The sequence below is a fragment of the Podarcis cretensis genome, assembly GCF_951804945.1.
Source record: "Podarcis cretensis genome assembly, chromosome: 7".
NCBI lineage: Eukaryota > Metazoa > Chordata > Lepidosauria > Squamata > Lacertidae > Podarcis > Podarcis cretensis.
In genome coordinates, this window is record NC_137176.1 from 86,038,237 (window position 1) to 86,058,755 (window position 20,519).

At 45.1% G+C, this 20,519-nt stretch overlaps 1 protein-coding gene across 1 annotated transcript in view; it reads right to left on the minus strand.

The window, feature by feature from the left end:
- Window positions 1–2,332: 2,332 nt before the first annotated feature.
- Window positions 2,333–20,519, minus strand: part of FAM135B (family with sequence similarity 135 member B) — a 162,504-nt gene continuing 144,317 nt past the window's right edge. The window contains exons 12-20 of the mRNA XM_079984151.1: window positions 18,809–18,963; window positions 15,157–17,182; window positions 14,391–14,557; window positions 12,965–13,056; window positions 10,849–10,946; window positions 10,520–10,671; window positions 9,539–9,649; window positions 8,442–8,555; window positions 2,333–3,182 (exon numbers count right to left, since the gene is read on the minus strand). Coding sequence (XP_079840277.1) covers window positions 2,977–3,182; window positions 8,442–8,555; window positions 9,539–9,649; window positions 10,520–10,671; window positions 10,849–10,946; window positions 12,965–13,056; window positions 14,391–14,557; window positions 15,157–17,182; window positions 18,809–18,963 — 3,121 coding nt within the window. The 3' untranslated portion in view covers window positions 2,333–2,976. The remainder of the gene's footprint in view (window positions 3,183–8,441; window positions 8,556–9,538; window positions 9,650–10,519; window positions 10,672–10,848; window positions 10,947–12,964; window positions 13,057–14,390; window positions 14,558–15,156; window positions 17,183–18,808; window positions 18,964–20,519) is intronic.

Here is a 20,519-nt window from a genome sequence, read left to right on the forward strand (position 1 = left end):
GGGTTTAGGATTTGGTCAAACTTTATGCCATTTTGGTTTATGCTGGTGTGTTTTACATCAGCTTCTAGATTGCTCCCCAAGTCACAGAGATCTTTGTTTCACTGCTTCTGATTTTGCCACATGCTTAAGATACATTACCTGAAGCTGAGAGCACTCCAAAGATACTATGAGATGTTAAGAAAGTGATTTAGGGAGTAATCCTGTACACCAGAAGCTGGCATCAAGCATGCTGGCATAGATTAAGCTGGCATAAAGCCACAGCACATCCAAACCCCTGGTCTGGGGAAAGTCCACTGCTAACTGGGGAAACAAGCCTTTAAAACACAACCTTTTTTGCCTGGCCACATGATTGAGCTGAACAGAGTTCGGATCAGGATCAAGTCTGCACTACCCAGTCACACCCCCCAGAGGTGCTGAGTTCTGCCTGACATTGGAAGGGCTCATTGCATGTGATTGATGTCGGAAGTCACTAGGTCTGCAGGGTGCCCTCCACCTGGTGAGGCCCACTGCTGCTGTGGCCCAGCCTCTCCAAGACTGGGGTGGGGTGGGGGCTCAGCCCTGTCCACACACACATAGAGTTGGCACCTATGCCCACCTGCATGCCCCCAGAACACCACTTTTTGGGGATTTACACTCCAGACAACTTTGATTCAGCTGGCTGAGTCCTGATGGAGCAGGGATGAGCAAGCTTTGTTTTTTCTTCATGAAATAACCCAAATCTTCTCTCGAAAGGAAAATATATCAAAATCTGTACTCTGACGAACTACAGATTATTTACGTGCACATTGCAAAAACTGACAAGCACAGATTCTGGAAGTTCACATTCCAGAAATTTAAAAAGAATTCCAACGTGAATCAACGTAAAACAGGGTTCCTCAACCTCGGCCCTCCAGATGTTTTGAGACTACAATTCCCATCATCCCTGACCCCTGGTCCTGCTAGCTAGGGATCATGGGAGTTGTAGGCCAAAAACATCTGGAGGGCCAAGGTTGAGAAAGCCTGATCTAAAATAACATGCAGTCATACCATTCCAAGCTACTCCATCCAGTTCAACCTTTTCCCACAGAACGTTTAGTTCTACGTGCCGCAAAATCTCAGAGAAATATTTGCAAAAGCTCTTACACCGAGTGCTGCCATACCAGTTTGGGTTACTTATCCATCTAATTCAGGTATTGTATACTTTGAATCACTACAGCTCTGAAGACTCTCAGGCATGAGGTGCAGGCTATCATCTGATGATGATACCAGAGACTGAACCTGGCATCTCCTGCCTGTAAATCAAGTTCTCTACCACTGAGCTACCATTGGTTATGATGTCAAATAGGCCTTTGGATTGGCCGACAGGAGGCTCCTTTCCTGCTTAGAGGTAACACACCTGGGAGACCAATTTCGACTGACTGGCTGGGCTAGAGATGTCTTGGGAAGAGAGAAGACGTGGCCCGCAGTGTCACCATTCCACAAAGCAACTGGAGGTGGAGACTGTGATAGGCGCACCTCTCTTGCCTCCAGCTCAAACCAATAGATATGCACATTTCCTATAATCTTTTCTCCCAAACTCAGGGTCTCCAGCCAGTCACCTAATCCCTGCGCTTTCTTCTCTACCAATGGCTACTAGCCAGCCATGATGTCCACTGCTGGGGGTCTTTGAAAGCCAGTTTCTGGAAATCGCAAGGGGAGATGGAGCTATTGCACTCATCCTCTCCTTGTATATTTCCCTTAGGCATCTGATTGGCCAGGATGGACTGCTGGCCTCATCCAACAAGGCTCTTCTGTTGTTTCCAATCCTCCTACTATAGGAGGCACAGGAGAAAATTCTAGTTAACTTATCTCCCCCCAAAAAAATGAAGTCTGGTACCCAAGGTCACCCTGTTAAGTAGGCGCATTAACCACATTTTCCCATGCCAAGTTATAGGCAGGTGGTTTTTTCAACCACTGTCCCTGCATCTTTGACCACTGTCAGCATCTTTTAGCAACTTAGGGCAACCTGCGATGAACAAGGGAATAACTCTGTATGCTATTCATATTGGAGAGAGTTCCTCCTCAAGTACTGGAAGCAGTTCAAGGGTCCCTTGTCTGGGTCTTGAAGTGAGTGGATGAACTGTAGCCTCTGTATGCTGGAGGAGAGGCCTGGGTCTTGATCAGCGGAAGGAGTCATTTTGGGGCGACATCCTTCAGTCCTTGCTCACTTCACAATATGTCCGCCATTGCCAGCCTGTGTTCTAGTGCCTTCAAAGCTCCTCCAGAGTCCCTTAAATCAGATTGATTGCCACAAGGAAAGCCCCTGCCCACCAAAATTTGGGACACCACAACAGATTAGTTCAAAGTCAGCGACTAGACATTGCAGAGATAATTTTATTACACTTTGCGGCCTTCAGAACTGGAGTTTTCCACACATTTACGAGTTTTCTTCTTAACTTCCCCTGCCAAATAAATAAAGTGCTGTAATCCACAGATTTCCATTCCTATTTTCTGATTCACCACAAAGGAGAATTTAACCTGAGTTTACATCTTTCTTCTTTTGTTGACCACACGAAACATGGAAAATCTACAAAACCAGACAAGTTTCTTCTTAAATAATAATTATTGACTCAGCTAAGGCAGTTTATGCCTAAGTGGATTTCTTAATGGTGGAAGGGAGAGAAAGATGTCAGTCCAGTGACCATTATAAAGGGGGCAGATCTATAATCACATCCTCAGGATTTTAAAAGCTTTTTTTTTTTTTTAGGAGGTTGGTGGTTAGATGAACAAAAAGAAAAAAGACGGAATAACATGTATATGTTTACATCTTCCAAAAAGCACCAATTTTTGGCCCTTTGAATACCTTATAACCAAAGCACTTTGATTCCTCTCCCCAAGCCACTAGGGTGTGCCGTAAGCATATTCTGTTTGTTTCTAGAAACGAAGCACTCTCTTGGCCCAGAAAGTCTTTGCAATTCAATATGCAAGGCTCCCTTTGCTGCCCCGAGGCTCACAGTCTTATTTGAAGTAGTTGAGTCCTGCAACCAGGAAAAATTTCTCCAGGAACAGTTCAGAATCCAGCACCGCGATGTGAGCTGCTCGCCCAATCAGGGTGTTGGCTGTGTTTGGCAAGGCGTGGAACACATCGTGGCGGATTAAAGTGCAATCCTTTGTCCCCACAACCGGCCGGAGGAGGTTGTTGATCATCTCGGCATAAACGGGACCTTGGAAAGTTGAAAAACATTATTATTATTATTATTATTATTATTATTATTATTTCTTCATTGTCTTCAATATTCATGGTGTCTGAAGAACACAAGATGAGCCTGCAGGACCAAGCCAGTGGCCCATCTCATACAGCATCCTGTTCTCTTTTTATAATATTTTTATTAACTTTCACCACGGAAAATGAGTAGAAGGGAAGGGTGGAAGGGAAAGGTGGGTATTGCGCAACAGATATAGGGAATTTTATCCATATGTGGTGCATTTGTGAAAGAAAAAGAAAGTACTGGGATAAAGCTATAAATAGTAAAAATGAAATGCACAAATTTAAATTATCAGTAGATCTGAAATGATGTTTGTTGAAGTATGAAAAATAGGCTAATCCTCCTAAGTTTCAAAGGCCAATTATGTATTTAATAGCTGCAGGCAAGGAAAATTTAATAGGAGACCTGAAAAAGCATATAGAGTTGGGATATAGCATGATTAGCCAAGCTAACTGTTTATCAAAAGGAAAACTGTAATTATGGACAATTTTGCAAATCATCACAACAGTTAATAAGAGTAGCTATCTCAATATTTCACTAATAATGATTGTGCCATATTTTAAGTCATTATACTTAAGAAGGAAGACTAATGAATACATAAATTAAAATAACTGAGTGGGGGGGGGGGATACTTGACAGTGGTTCAACCATCTTTGCCTAAGTCCAGCTGAGCTTTTGCTGGCATTGCAGAGGTGAAGGTGATCCCCAATGCTATCTGTTCCTGGGCTCTGAAAGGCGTTTCCCATCAATATAGGTTTTTTTTCTGTGTAGTTGGCTGCATTTGTGTAACTCAAAGATGAAGGGTCTGTGGCCCTTCAGATGCTGTTGGTGTTACTATCTATAGCTCACTCGCTCTATCTGTCTGTCTGTCTGTCTGTCTGTCTGTCTGTCTGTCTATCTATCTATCTATCTATCTATCTATCATCTATCTGTCTGTCTATCTATACCTGAAGGAGACTCTCCATCCCCATCATTCAGGCCAGACATTGAGGTCCACCTCTGAGGACCTTCTGCGAAAAGTGAGACTTGGCAGGGGGTTGGACTCGATGGCCCTTGTGGTCTCTTCCAACTCTATGATTCTAGGGAACCAGGCAGAGGGCCTTCTTGGCAGTAGCGCCCTCCCTGTGGAACGTCCTCCCTGTCGCGAAATTCCTCGCGGCGCTTTCAGCAGAAACGCTAAGAGTCCCAGGTTTTTCCCAGTGCAGTCTTTTAATGTGAGGTATATACAGGTATTTACAAAAGAGACAGTCCATACAGAGTACTTACAAACGAATACTCTCCACCACAGCACCACCACACTACAGCACAACCACCACAGCAACCACACCCACTGTTAAACAGGCTTTCCTTTTTAAAACAGGTGATAGCCAATCACATTAATCACACTCCTGCTGAGTCACTCTGACTCAGCACTTCACAGAGTATTGCATCATCCTGTTGAAGCCTGCAGACTTATTCAGTATCCTGCAAATCCCAACACTCCCATCAGATGTCAAGGAGATAAACAACTATCTGACTTTTAGAAGACAACTGAAGGGAAGTTTTTAATGTTTGATATTTTATTGTGTTTTTAATATTCTGTTGGGAGCTGCCCAGAGTGGCTGGGGAAACTCAGCCAGATGGGCAGGATATAAAGATTTCATAGAATCATAGAATCATAGAGTTGGAAGAGACCACAAGGGTCATTGAGTCCAACCTCCTGCCAAGCAGGAAACACCATCAGAGCACTCCTGACATATGGTTGTCAAGCCTCTGCTTAAAGACCTCCAAAGAAGGAGACTCCACCACACTCCTTGGCAGCAAATTCCACTGTTGAACAGCTCTTACTGTCAGGAAGTTCTTCCTAATATTTAGGTGGGATTTTCTTTCTTGTAGTTTGGATCCATTGCTCCGTGTCCGCTTATCTGGAGCAGCAGAAAACAACCTTTCTCCCTCCTCTATGTGACATCCTTTTATATATTTGAACATGGCTATCATATCACCCCTTAACCTCCTCTTCTCCAGGCTAAACATGCCCAGCTCCCTTAGCCGTTCCTCATAAGGCATCGTTTCCAGGCCTTTGACCATTTTGGTTGCCCTCCTCTGGACACCTTCCAGTTTGTCAGTGTCCTTCTGGTGCCCAGAACTGGACACAGTACTCCAGGTGAGGTCTGACCAGAGCAGAATACAGTGGCACTATTACTTCCCTTGATCTAGATGCAATACTCCTATTGATGCAGCCCAGAATTGCATTGGCTTTTTTAGCTGCCGCGTCACACTGTTGGCTCATTTCAAGTCTGTGGTCAACCAAGACTCCTAGATCCTTTTCACATGTACTGCTCTCAAGCCAGATGTCACCCATCTTGTATTTGTGCCTGTCAGGGGCTCAGGAGCAGAGGCACAGGGAAGAGAGGAGATGGAGAGCGAAGGGGAAGAATCCGAGGGGAGCGTAGGAGAAGAGGACAGTGGACCGAGGGATTCCATGAGCCTCTCCAGCGAATCAGAAGATTCACAGAAGGGGGCGCCAGTGGCCAGGGGTAGGGGGTTCCCAAGGGGAATGCCCCAGGAGCAAGGGGGCAGCAGGGACTCCCAGAGCAGTAGTTGGAAATCAGGACCAGCTTCCCCAACAGAGCAGAGTGGGGGGGGAAGAGTCCCAAGGATCGGGGCCAGTGCATTCCCCACCAGGGAGAGAAGATAAGGCAGGGCTGACCACGCCTCCATCAGAAAGTCGGACAACGGAGGAGAGGTCAGATCCGGCCAGTGTCCCGGAAGAGGGAAGCAGTGACCGAAGTAGTGTAACGGTTAGGAGAAAGGTCACTGGGCTGGCGCGAGAGGCAAGTTCAAATGTACAGGAGCGTGGGACAGCAGAGAATGAGGATTGGGAACCGGGTCCTAAAGCCCGCTGGAGGGAGGGGGAGGAGCTAAGCGACTCAGCGTCGGAAGAGTCCAGAAAGGGCAATGCCCCAGCGGGCAGGAGGACCTAGAGGAGGAGAGAGCAGCGTAAAAGGTGGAGCAAGGCTAGGATCTTAAACTGGTGTCATAGGGGAGGAGACTCAGACGGGACTTCGCCGATCTAGGGTTTAAGACATAGGGCTGCACGCTGTGGCTTTGAAATGGAAACTGAACTTCAATAAAGACTTTTGTACATTACTACAGCCTAGCGTTGGTCCTCTGTGAGCTGGGACCTAGAGGCAGCTCTGACAGTGCCTCTCTTTTTTTTTTGCCCAAGTGCAATACTTTACATTTCTCCCTGTTAAAATTCATCTTGTTTGTTTTGGCCCAGTTCTCTAATCTGTCAAGGTCGTTTTGAAGTGTGATCCTGTCCTCTGGGGTGTTAGCCACCCCACCCAGTTTGGTGTCATCTGCAAATTTGATCAGGATGCCCTTGAGTCCATCATCCAAGTCGTTGATAAAGATGTTGAATAAGACCGGGCCCAAGACACAACCCTGTGGTCAGTCAGCCAGTTACAAATCCACTGAGTGGTAGCATAGTCAAGACCACATTTTACCAGCTTCTTTACAAGAAGCTCCTCCCACAGCTAATCACCTGCCTCAACAGAAACCCTGCCCCCTCTGACCTTTGCACAGGGAGAGCAGCTAATCAGCCACAAAGAAGCACACACACAAGAAAACCCTTTTTGCTCCTTCTTCAGCTGCTGCCCTGCAAGCTCCTCCCACAGCTAATCACCTGCCTCAACAGAAACCCTGCCCCCTCTGACGTTTGCACAGGGAAAGCAGCTAATCAGCCACAAGAAACACACACACAAGAAAACCCTTTTTGCTCCTTCTTCAGCTGCTGCCCTGCAAGATTTATTTATTTATTTATTTATTTATCAATCATCATCATCATCTACAGTTGCAATCAAAATTATTCAACCCCCCATTGCAAATCAGGCTTATTATCGAAATTTACAGACTTTCAGCTGTTTGAAATGAGCAAATCAAACAAAAGCAATTGAAATAGCTCAACACGACAGATGCTTCAAGTGGTGAAATTAAGCACTTCGAAGTGTGGCGCATGTTGCCCATCAATATGGCCTTTCTATTGTGCATTCATGATGTTTTGCGCTCATTGTGGTATCTGAGTGGTTATACGAGATCCAAACGCAGGTGCTGCCCCCTCCAACATAAATCCTGGCTACACACATGCTCCTGGAAAAGTCTCAAGGCAGACACACCACTTTGTTTCCAACCAGTACACGTCCTGTAGCTCCCTGCTGAAATCCTGTAACTTTCCACATCACAAATATTCCAATGGTTTTTTTGTTCTGCTTTTGTTGTGCTGCACTGCAGGAGCACCAGATGGCAATAATGTAATATCATTCAGGAAGTATAGCAGAACAACTAATAAAGTGAATTTATGTGTAGGTAGTCCAGCATAAATCCACCACTAATAAACTATTGTTGTATCAATGGCATGTTGCAGAATATATCTGCAAAAAAACCAACAAAACAAAATGGAAAACCCACCAGTCTAGAGGAGACACAGTCCTTTCCCATTGGGTAAATGTCTCGTGTTTTCCAACTTAATCCATAGCTCCCTGTGCCCCTCTCCTTGTTGAATTGGGAGATTAACAGGCTCTTCTTTTCCCATTCCAATCTGCTCTCTTTTTACCCCAATACCACTCCTCAGGGGTATTATTTGCCTACATAAATCCATAAGTGCCTGTTTCTGAACATGGTGTAGTTTCAATGATAAAAGGAGCTCTAAACACAGAAGCCAGGACACATGCAAGAATAGCAGACTTGCATACAAATGGGGCACTTCTGAGCATTGAACTCAAAACACCACCAGCACCAGGGAATGGTCAGGTATGGTAGGATTTGCAGCTCAACCGTACCTTGAGGGCCTCTACCCCTGGTCTAATTCACATGGTCTTGCAATATGCGATTGTTTGACTCAACTGGGATGAATAGCAATCACCTTCAAGTGATCACCTTTGTGGCAGATGGCCCTGGTTCCTCCTGAGGAACATAGGAAGTTTCCCTGTACCATGTATGACCCAGATTTCAGATAGGAGTCTTAGATCTAACTGGAGATTTGTTCTTTTCTTTTGTCTCCTGATGTCCATTGATTAATGGAGATTACGGGCATCTAGAAACAGGGAAGTATCTGATTTCACACTGTATAAATCTGCTATGTGTCCTATTAGGATATGCCCATCTAGAAATAAATCCATGCACAGTTTGTTGTTGCTTTAAATACAACCACTCTCTTAAGTCCACAAAGAAGCTCACCTGTCTGTCTGTCTTTCAGGGCCGATTTGCACATTTCTATTCTTGCAGAATGAAATGGTACGTAGCGATCTTGGGGAGAGGCCACCAGGACAACATTTTTGAAATACTGGAGACCTGTAAAAAGAAGAAAGGAAAAAGGAAACAAGTGTGTGCATTAGAACAGCCTTCCTTAGATGAAATGTATGCTGGGTGGTGGAGCATGTCCACTATGAAGACAACATCATACCATACAAAGAAGAAAAAGGTAAGTTTCATGGTAAGTTCTGGAAACTCCCTCTTTTTCTGTTTCTTTTTATTTCTTTCTTTCTTTTGAATAATAGTACTGAGAAGAGGTGATATGGTTGAGGAGAATGTGTGGAATCTGAAGGGCCAGACAAAGAGGTCTAAAGAGTCTGCATTTCGTCTAAACTACTGAGCCTCTTAGGCTTGCCGATCAGAAGGTTGGCAGTTCGAATCTGCATAATGGGGTGAGCTCCTGTTGCTCTGTCCCATCTCCTGCCAACCTAGCAGCTTGAAAGCATGCCAGTGCAAGTAGATAAATAGGTACCACTGTGGTGGGAAGGTAAATGGCATTTCGGTGTGCTCTGGTTTCCATCACGGTGTCCTGTTGCGCCAGAAGCGGTTCAGTTATGCTGGCCACATGACCCAGAAAGCTGCCTGTGGACAAACGTCGGCTCCCTCGGCCTGAAAGCAAGATGAGTGCCGCAACCCCATAGTCACCTTTGACTGGACTTAACCGTCCAGGGGTCCTTTACCTCTTTTTTACAGCATAGTAGCAGCCACGGATGCCAACTAGAATAAAACATGGAGGAGCAGGTAAGCTCCAGCCCATATAATTTATCACAAGCCACAGCGTGCATACACCATTTGAATGGCAATGCCCAGCAACTTTTGGGGGCCCCCAGCTCCCTCAAATATTTTATTTGGGAGGGGGAAGGAAGGGACCTCGACCCCTAGCAGTTGGCTCCTGTGATAGCAGCCAAACAGGAAACTACTCTCTGTGAAATGGCCATTTCCCCAAGTCAACTGGATTTCAAACAAGCAGATGAAGACACCACCACTTGCTAGAATAGAGGCTTTGATTTTAACTCACCCACCTGTTTTTTGGCTGAGCTGGTAGAGGAAACATTTCCGCAGATCTGCGTTGTCCCTGAAGGTCAGCTGCAAAAGTGATCCGGATTTTTTCAGCTTCTGCATGAGCCACAAGCCTAGAAAAAGCAATGGTGATTTGTGGGTTTCCAAGAGCACTTGCGTGGGGTGAAGCCCAGCAAACCGACTGGGGTAGATCAATTCTGCATTAAACCCCAAAGCAGCTATTTCCAAGGGAGTCTGAGAACTACTGGAGGAAGCTGAGTGGCCTGGGTCATTCAAAACTGAAGAAGTGTGCATGCACACGAAAGCTTATACGCAGTACAAACTTAGTTGGTCTCTAAGGTGCTACTGGGCAATTTTTAAGTTTTAATTTATTTATTCAAAACCAGAATGGTCATCTGAAAGTACTGTGATGGTAAGGGATAGTTGCTGGTTGGCTAGCAGGCAAAGGGGCTTTTCAGGGATTGTGTACTGGGAATTGTAACATGATGGGAGACAAGACCTCTAAAAGTAGGTTAGGCCTATCTCCAGGTTTCTTGGACTACAGCTTCCATCACCCTCAACCAACTGGTCATGCTGCCACGGACTAATGGGAGTTGACCTAATGGGAATCCAACAACATCTGGAGGGCCACAACTTTCTAACCTTGGTTTATTAGCAATGGACAAGCAAAGTCCACATGTTTATAAAGCATGTTATTGGTTCATTTTGTGCATTTGGTGAGGTTGGTCGTTCTCTCTCTCTGTGTGTGTGTCTGTGTGTGTGTCTGTGTGATCTCCAATAAAACTCAGAGTATACCCGTTGAAACCAGAGCATGCCCACAGAAACCAATGGTCTTCAGTGAATTGGTTTCCATGGTTGTATAACATTCCTGGTTGGAGACACTCCTATGACATTTCATAGCATGGGGAAAGAAACATTAGACAGGATGTTAGAACCACTCTCATACTTTCAGTGTTTCCCTTCAAACAGCCGGTAGCTCTTACCTGTACTAACCAAAGTACTGTTGTTGTAAAGCGTTCCCAAGTGAGGCCCAGAGAGGGAAAGGAAAGTATGCAGCTTATTGAGGTAATAGCGAAATCTGGGCCGGGTTAACACGGAGCGGATGATGACGTTGCCAAGGGAGTGGCCGATGAAACTGTGGGGACACAATTTGTATCCATTTATTTAGAGAACGCCTTCACTGCTCTGCATTCAAAGGAACCTCAAAAGTGATGCACAAAAGCAGAAAGGGCCACCATTCAATATATTAACAACCAAACAGTAGCCTATGAAAATGACGTCGTCCTGCTCCACAGTTGCCACTGCTATTTACCTTATTCGCGATATCGACAAGTTGTACAGCTGAATGTGCTGAATTATTTCATCCAGCAAGCGGTCGGTCATTGTATCGAAATCTGCAAATGTGTCTGTCTGTTAAATCAAGAGAAGAACAGTTGGTAGTACCCTTCCGAGTTTTCATAGGCAAAGAAGAAGAAAGAGACTATCTATCTATCTATCATTCATACACACACACACACACACACACACACACACACACACACACACAGAGTATGTGGTGTGTGTGTGTAAACCATATATTTGAAATGATTAACAAAAGAAGTTCGAGAATATTTAAAAGAAGAGTACACCTGCCCAAGGCATGCCATGCATTTCAGAGGCTCATTTCTGTTGGCTCTGCAACTGGTGTTGGGTGTGTGGTAGGGATGCTAAAGAAATTCAATCTGGCTTTCATATTAATGAGAAACTACCTAATTCACAGCTCCCAAACCAGGATGCAAATCTAAACACAACCTCTCTGAATGTTCCAGTGCAGCTCTCCAACCAAACCACGCATACAAAATTGTATGTATTGCCTGCATTGGCATAATCTTACCTATGTCTATTCAAATGTAAGCACCCCTGTGTTCCATGGGAGTTATTCACATGCAACTGTAATAGCAAGGATGGTGAACTTCAAGTATGCAGGTCAAATGTGGCTCTCTAGGCATCTCAGTTTGTCCCTTGGAAATTTCCCCAAACACACTCACTTTCCCAAGGCCATGTCTCCCACTGGCTTGGCTTTGCATCTTCCATGAATGTTTTTGCCCAGCGGGGAATTGTACTTGCATTCTGACAATTCCTCTTACTAGTCTGGATGGAGGATAAAGAAAGCTGTGCAAAACTTGGCCTACTGCACAAAATTAAAATTTGCGTTATTTTTTTCTGTCCACTTTTGCCTCTCACCTAACCCACCACTCGCATGGAACCTCTGGAAGGTAGGTCAGAAGGGAATGTGGACCTCAAGGTGAAAAAGGGTTAGAGGATCACAGCCTCAGTCAATATTCCAGTCTCATCCTTAATTTTTGGCATTCACTGGCATGCCTCAGAGCTGAAGGGTTGGTGATGAAGCCCTTCCAATGCTCTGTAAGCTTCCTACTGCCACTTTTACTACCACTTAAAGTCCAGCTGCATTTGGTTCGCGTCTCCGCTCCTCCACATGCAGCTGCTGGGTGACTTTGGGCCAGTCACACTTCTTTGAAGTCTCTCAGCCCCACTCACCTCACAGAGTGTTTGTTGTGGGGGAGGAAGGGAAAGGAGAATGTTAGCCGCTTTGAGACTCCTTAAAGGGAGTGAAAGGCGGGATATCAAATCCAAACTCTTCTTCTCCTCTATGAAACCATCAGATGGCTAATGTTGACCGCAAAGCTACCACAAAGTTGCATTGTTGCAACATAGTTCTGATATTTTGTGGTTGAACAGTTATAATTAGTACCCATTGAGGGCCAGCAATGTGTAGTTATGCAAATGCTAAGCCATGCATTCTGTTGTTGCTTGTAATAAACAGAAAGGGAATGATGGAGGAACGGAATTCAGAGGGATGAGGATGCCAAATGGCTCTTTTTCTCTGGAGTTGTGCTGCTTTGTAATCCCATCAGCTCTGCATCAGATTCAAAACTAATGAGATGCCAGGGAAATAAACATCAAATGCTGGGACAAAGATTCAAGGGAAACATCCAGTAATTAATGCTTCTTTTTGTGTGAGAGAGAAAATCCATCTTGCTAATTGCCACTCGTTCCAAAGAAAAACACGAGCACATCCAATTTGCAATATTGCCTTCCACTAAACATGCTCGTAAACTTAAATATAGACTCTGGCCTGTTTGTTTTGCCTGCACTGATAATTAATGGTTTTCTCTGAAACTTACTATCTTCCATTTTATTTAGACATGGGAGGATGTGCTTAATCACAGAGGACATACAAAAAAACCCACATGGGTCTTCCTTGATAAGAAGGAGTGTCCCATTGAGCTCCAATGTATTTGTAATTATTTTCTGAGGCTTTGTGTTCCATTTTTTAAATTGTGATATCATTAACTGTGTTGAATGCATCATTATGAGATGGAAACTTGAGGTACAAACATTGAAGAAGCAAGAAATGAGCAAAATACCTGGTTCCTTTCTGACATCAAGAAGTCAAGCTTTCCACCAGGGAGGCCCAGTTCGATGAAAGTTTTTACCAGCCGTAGATCTGCACTGTTACCTTGAGGGGGGGAGAAATTGCTTTTCTAAGACACGGGTTCCATGCTGAAGGACATCACCCACCCATCTCTCATCCTGCTTATTGGGGAGGGGGGCTGACAATGACGGTCTGGTATGTCTCTTTCCAGAGCAAACATGAGTGGATTCTTCTGATGATGAGTCCATGTATCTAGGCTGGCCAGTTTGCATGACTTTGCATTCCCGCTCTCACTGCAGGCATATCCTGAGGAGGTGGGAAATGACTTGTGTTCCAGTGATATGGCTGTGATGCCCCCAGTGTGAATGCAGTGCCTCATCTAAAATGGTGATTCATTTTCAGGACAATTTTCATCCTATCAAACTTTGACCCAGTGTGTTGAACCCCAGGTGAAATGTTCTAGAAGGCATTCAAGCACCATATTGGTGGCCAAGATAACACCAAAAAAACTGGAAGTTGTTGCAAGAATGAGCCCATAATGTGTATATATATTTGCTTTGGTATATGCTACTTGGTTTACTTTGATGCTGTGCTAATCTGTGGACCTTGGGATACTGAGTTCTAGGCCCAGAGCGGAGAAGCTTTGAGTAGCTGCTACCTATGGCCTCACCAGCCAAGTGTGATAGGAGGTTCTGGGTAAAGTGATGCATGCTGCTTTGTGCATAAAGGTTGTATGAATGTTTGCTCAGGTGCGGACATGTCATGATGCAGAGAGGGCTCTGTTGTTGTTTTTTTAATTGCTGTTATTTTTTACCTATGTCATTTTAAACCGTGATATTAATGCTGTATTCTTAGCTTTAGATCTTGATTTATGTGGAAATTGTTTTCCATTTGGTTGTGTATTTTTTTGCTGTGGTTTATTTATTGTTTATGACTTTTGTAATTATGTAAAACTTGTCATGTTGTAAGCCACCTTGAGCATTGTTTTTAACTGTGGAAAGGCGGCATGCAGATAAAATGATGATGATGACGTCTCACTGTTACGGTGTCCATCCTATGTCTTTAAAAGCAGTGAGGCTCTGCACACTGTGTTGTAAGCTTATAGAGCACTAGAACTGGATGTCTGGTCTTTCTGAAATCCTTCTTTGGTATCCCTGCATCAAACCACTCATACATGCCCTCCTTTGGGCCTATGGTTCAGAACACCCATGACTTTGTGAAAGTTCTGAAGCACTGAGTTACTTCCCAGAGGAGGCTGGGATTTATAGTCCAACCCAAATTTGAAGACCCCCTAACCATGGCCTCTATGACTAGCGTAACTGCAACTGTCTGCTTTCACATCACACACAATTATGTATTGTGTGAACACTGTATATTCAGAATGCCCAGTTATCCCCACATAGCCTCTTTGGCCTTACCATCCAGTCCATGGACACAGACCACTAGGTGAATCCCATCTTCAAAATTTTCTTCCTCTTCCTCTGGTGGGAAATATGGGATATCAGAAGCGAGTGCAGTTAAGTCACTGTACAGAAATCCTTCAATCTTCAGCTCTTTTTTAAATTTTTCTTTGGCCTGATGAAAACTGGAGAATACACTAATTAATCACTGATTGAGATGGGCATTCAACAACATGTGACTTTTCAACCATTGTATTCAAAGGGCTGGGGGTGAGAATTGGATTTTGCCACTGCAGCTGGTAGACCAGTTGTGGAAGGATAACCAAATTCAGATTTTTAAAATCTCAACCCAAATGCCAGCCATACAGTCTCTAATGATGTAGGCCTGGGCTGGGGGACCTTTTCAGCCCACTGGGACAGATCTGTATCTCCCACACCCCAGTAGGACAATTTTGAGAGGTGATTGGAACCACCCACCTGTCAATCATATGACATCATGTTGACATCCAGTGTGCTCCCACCACTGGTTTGGCAAGCAGTGTAAATATGGCATTAGCCACAATCCATAGCTATCCTATATGTATCTCGTGAAATGTTGCATTTTTATGTGCTTCCCCCAAAACCACCTTCAATCCAAATTGCAAAAAGAATGACCTAGCTGAGCTTCTGGGCTTCCTGAACCCCAGATGCTGGTGTAATCAGAAGAACCAAATCAACCCACCAAATCCAGGAAATTGCAGCCAATAGAACATGTGGGGAATGAAAAGCCCTTGGACCTACTTACCTAAGCATCCTTTCATTGGCCTCCCCATCCACATCACTGGACTCACAGGAGATGACCCCAAAGGAGCCCACTGGTTGGTGAGTAATTGGAGAAGTGACCTGCTTGGAGGAGAAGCCAGCCACTGGTGGGTTCTCTTTGAGGATTGAAGAAAAAGGAAGGCAGGTGGCTGTGCAAGAAACAGATAAGTTGACCACCTCAATAGCCTTTTTGCTCTCGAGCGCCAGTGCCCCTGGAGCCACTGAATGGAAGCTTGTGCTGTTTGCCACCATTTTGAACTCTCGGTTTTCTGGTTCTGCACAGTAAGATCCACAGCCGGGTCTGTTATCCAGATCAATTTCTTGTAAGTTGGGTATTTCTCCACCACATATCACTACTTTGCCATTGGCAAGACAACTGCCATGGGGACCCTTTGCAGAGACAGGTTCAGGTACCACCTCTGACGAGACTGTGCTAGTATAGTCTGGCGTGTGGCCCACATGGTGTGAAAAAACCTCAACGTTTGTGGAATACGAACCGTGGACTGTGTGCAAATTTACCTCCTCCTCATACACATTAAGAGGAGTGGTGTTGGTGTCCAAATAGTCACCAACCCTTCCCAAGCAGATCTCCTCTGTTGTCTTTGGCAGCTGGCTTTCAACTGTGTCATGTAGATTTTCATTTTGCATTAGAAATACAGCTTCTCTTGTAGCTTCCAAGCCACAGTCCACCTCTGATAAGTCCTCGGCAGCTTCTGGTAAGTGAGGACTGCCAACATTTTCTTCAAAGGCAGATTTGGGGTGTTCCATGGTAGCAAATGGAAGTGGCAACCCACCATTTTCTCTGGCATTCCGGCACATGGAAACGTTTTCTGCTAGGGCCATGCTCGTGCACCCTATTTCCACGTATTGCCCCTCTGTGGTGCCCAATATAGTTTTTGCATGTTTTGATATATCCATGTCATCAACAGGCTCCTCAGGGCTACTGATCTGAGGAGCTGAGATAGATTTTGTCAGCTTATTGGGCTCCACCTCCCGCTCTTCCTCCTCATAGGGCAAGGAGCTGATTGAGGTGAGGGAGGCTTGGATGCCACTGGGCAAGCTGGTATTGCTTTCTGTGTGTCCGCCCTCCAGAGAGTTACGGTGAATCGCGTGCCTTCTGACGAGCTGGTGAAGAATCTCCCGGTCGCTGGGTAACTCCAAAGCCTTACTCCTTGCATCAGACCAAGCTACTGAGCTTGGCTCGCTTTCGATCCCTGAGTCTGAGATTAGTGACGAAGATCTCTTAATGACCCCTGATGTCAAGCTGAACTCCTCACACTCTTGCACTCTTTGCTCCTTAATCTCCTCAGCGTCTTTTATCTGGTTCAGTGAACCCAAATCATCACTTACATCAAATGTCCTCAAGGATGGCAGTGTTGACTCACAACTCTGATCCGCTGGTTTCTCTTGGGCATTTAGAAGTTTGTCTGAAGTGAGAGTAGACTCACAACCATCCCCTGAAGCTGCTTGGCTCAATTCAATCTCATTCAAAAGTTTATGTTGTCCACATGTGCCACCATCATACTGGGCAGTCATGACTAGCATTGGTTCTCCTTGGTGGTCAGTATTACACACTGGGCTTATGTCCAAATAGGTGGCCTCCGGTGAAAGTCTATCACTATTATTTTCTGAAAGCTCCATTGGTGTCTTAAGGTTTTCTGTATTATCTTTCAGGAGTTCTGATTGCAAACCAGAAATCATATTGCTAGCCAGATCTGACTCATCCCCATGGGACTGGGCGTCTCCATTCATTGTGTGTACCTGAGTTGTGGGGTGATCCTTGAAACTCTCAACCATACAGGAATCTCCTTTTGGATAGCTGTGGCCATACACTGATTTTCCATTTATCCTATCTGTATGGATGATGAAAGGGGCATTGTTCCTGAAGTCTCCCTTTGCTAAAGCAGAGTCATCATTTGAAGAAGGATCCTCGTTTTTTCCTATTAAGTCCACTTGTGATTTGCCAGCAGCAGAAGCAACATAGTCCGGCAAGCTGTCCAAGTTCTGAACTGAAAGAGAGAGAGAGAGAGGGTAAATACACCCTGATTATTATAGCAGCACTAAAAACTAATTGCTTCAGTAAAATTATCAGCTTGATTCAAAAAACAGTTTTATTGAGTTACAATATATAACAATTGGGACGCAGGTGGCACTGTGGTCTAAACCATGGAGCCTCTTGGGTTGGCAGTTCGAATCCCCACAACGGAGTGAGCTCCCGTTGTTCTGTCCCAGCTCCTGCCAACCTAGCAGTTTGAAAGCATGCCAGTGCAAGTAGATAAATAGGTACTGCTGTAGTGGGAATGTAAACGGCGTTTCCGTGCACTCTGGTTTCTGTCACAGTGTTCCATTGTGCCAGAAGAGGTTTAGTCATGCTGGCCACATGACCTGGAAAGCTGTCTGTGGACAATCGCCGGCTCCCTTGGACTGAAAGCGAGATGAGCGCTGCAACCCCATAAACGCCTTTGACTGGACTTCACCATCCAGGAGTCCTTTACCTCCTTTTATATAACAATTACAAAAAAGAATAATACAAAAAAGGGGAAGAGTTGGGATTCTACAGCATTCTTGTGGCATCCCCTGCAGTGCAGTGCCCAGTGTCAATCAATCAATCAGTAGCTGAACTGGGTTCCACACAATCACAGAAACAAGTCACAAAAACAAAAAAACTGCACAAACAAAAATGCAAAAAATAAAATAAAAAACAAAAGCACCAAATATAAGCTCAAAATATCACCTCTGTGTTGCATGGGTGCCTAGGACAACCTCAGAATGGAAGAGGAAGTCTCTCATTAGCAGTGGGGGACTCAATTTACAGAATCATAGAATCATAGAATCATAGAGTTGGAAGAGACCACAAGGGCCATCGAGTCCAACCCCCTGCCAAGCAGGAAACACCATCAGAGCACTCCTGACATATGGTTGTCAAGCCTCTGCTTAAAGACCTCCAAAGAAGGAGACTCCACCACACTCCTTGGCAGCAAATTCCACTGTTGAACAGCTCTTACTGTCAGGAAGTTCTTCCTAATGTTTCGGTGGAATCTTCTTTCTTGTAGTGTCCGCTCCGTGTCCGCTTCTTTGGAGCAGCAGAAAACAACCTTTCTCCCTCCTCTATGTGACATCCTTTTATATATTTGAACATGGCTATCATATCACCCCTTAACCTCCTCTTCTCCAGGCTAAACATGCCCAGCTCCCTTAGCCGTTCCTCATAAGGCATCGTTTCCAGGCCTTTGACCATTTTGGTTGCCCTCCTCTGGACACCTTCCAGTTTGTCAGTGTCCTTCTTGAACTGTGGTGCCCAGAATTGGACACAGTACTCCAGGTGAGGTCTGACCAGAGCAGAATACTGTGGCACTATTACTTCCCTTGATCTAGATGCTATACTCCTATTGATGCAGCCCAGAATTGCATTGGCAACTATTTTTCGGAGCACATTTGGCTTCCGAAAAATAGTTCGAAAACCTTAACACCTACTTCTGGTTTTGCAGCGTTCGGGTTCCAAGTTGTTTGTGAACTAAGCTGCTCGGAAACCGGGGTACCACTGTACTTGTAAAACCAAATAAAAATTATTTCAAAAAGAAAAAAAGAAAGCAAAGTTCCCAAGGAGGAGCTCCAAAGCTCAGTTTATTACCCACCTTTGTAGGGGAAATCGACATATCTGTCTTCAAAAATAATCGGCAGCGTGCCCCAGTCTCCATCAATGTCGAGGCACTCTACTGGCAGGGGCGGCATGCTGGTGAGGTACTCGGAGTTCCGGACTTCTGATGAGATTTGGTTGTGATGCTGGATGCTGTTTGGAAGAAACGCAAGGGTAGCTTTTCACTACAGTAGAGTTTCCCCACTTCCAGTTCCAGTGGACTGAGGTCCCACCCCCTAGAGAGTTTGCCACGATTGCCAGCAACAACCCACTTGAACCAAACATGAAACACCGTCTAAATCGGGGGGGGGGGGGCATTTTTCAGTCTGGGGGCTGCATTCCATTCCAGGCAACCTCCTGAGGGCCACGTGGACAGGACCAGATGAAAAAGTGGGTGGAGCAACGAATGGAAACTTTACATCTGAATGGTAGGCTAGTTTCCATACCCCTGTGCTCCACCCAAGCAAAAGAGAGAAAGGAAGGAAGGAAGGAAGGAAGGAAGGAAGGAAGGAAGGAAGGAAGGAAGGAAGGAAGAACACATCACAGCAGGGTAAAACATTCTGGGTGTGAAGCAGTCAGTGAGGGGTATGGCCTAAGGGCTAGTCTAGAGGGGAACAGAGGGTTGTCTTGGCCCCTAGGCTTGAGGTTCCCTACCCCTCCTGGCTTTACTTCTGTAACAAAACAAACCAACCCCTGTGTTGCAAAGAGAACGTCAGCAATGTCTAGGCAACAAGATGACCATATACATACGTAATAGACAATCTTTATAAAATTCCCTCAAACCATAAGAAGCACAAAATGAAATCTTTAGTCTCAAAGTCTCTGAAAATCTTTAAATGAAGCGAGGTACCAAACTTTGTACAATGAAAGACAAGCTGTGAAGCTTTGTGTATTCAGCAAATATGATGTCCAACACTGAACAGTGATTCCAGATATTGACTACTGTTTCGTAGAATTCTTCGTCAGCGTGGTAGGAGGATATAGAATTGCTTCATAATCTTATTTCAAATGAATGTATGTAAATGAAAATATCAAATGCTGTGGAACAGTGCTCATGTAATAATGTAAAGGTAAAGGGACCCCTGACCATTAGGTCCAGTCGTGGCCGACTCTGAGGTTGTGGCGCTCATCTCGCCTTATTGGCCGAGGGAGCCGGCGTACGGCTTCCAGGTCATGTGGCCAGCATGACTAAGCTACTTCTGGCAAACCAGAGCAGCACATGGAAACGCCGTTTACCTTCCCGCCGGAGCGGTACCTATTTATCTACTTGCACTTTGACATGCTTTCAAACTGCTAGGTTGGCAGGAGCAGGGACCGAGCAATGGGAGCTCACCCCATCGCGGGTATTCAAACTGCTGACCTTCTGATCGGCAAGTCCTAGGCTCAGTGGTTTAACCCACAGTGCCACCCACTGCTTATTCCACAGCATTTGTATTTCTTATGGCTTAACTTCTGTGACAGATCCTCTCCTTACACCAAACACTCATTCTATGCCCTACTTGAGACACAGATGTGTGCCAGCCCATGTCTTTAGAACTGGGGGTGGAGAAGGAGAATATCTCGCCTCTCAGGGTGGGATATGTTATATGATGTCTTGAGACAGAGCCTTCTTCATGGTTGCCCCCCAATTATACTGGAAGGTACCCACTACACTGGAGGTGCCCACTACACCTCCAACATTTCTCCGATCAAAATAGGGATGTCCTATT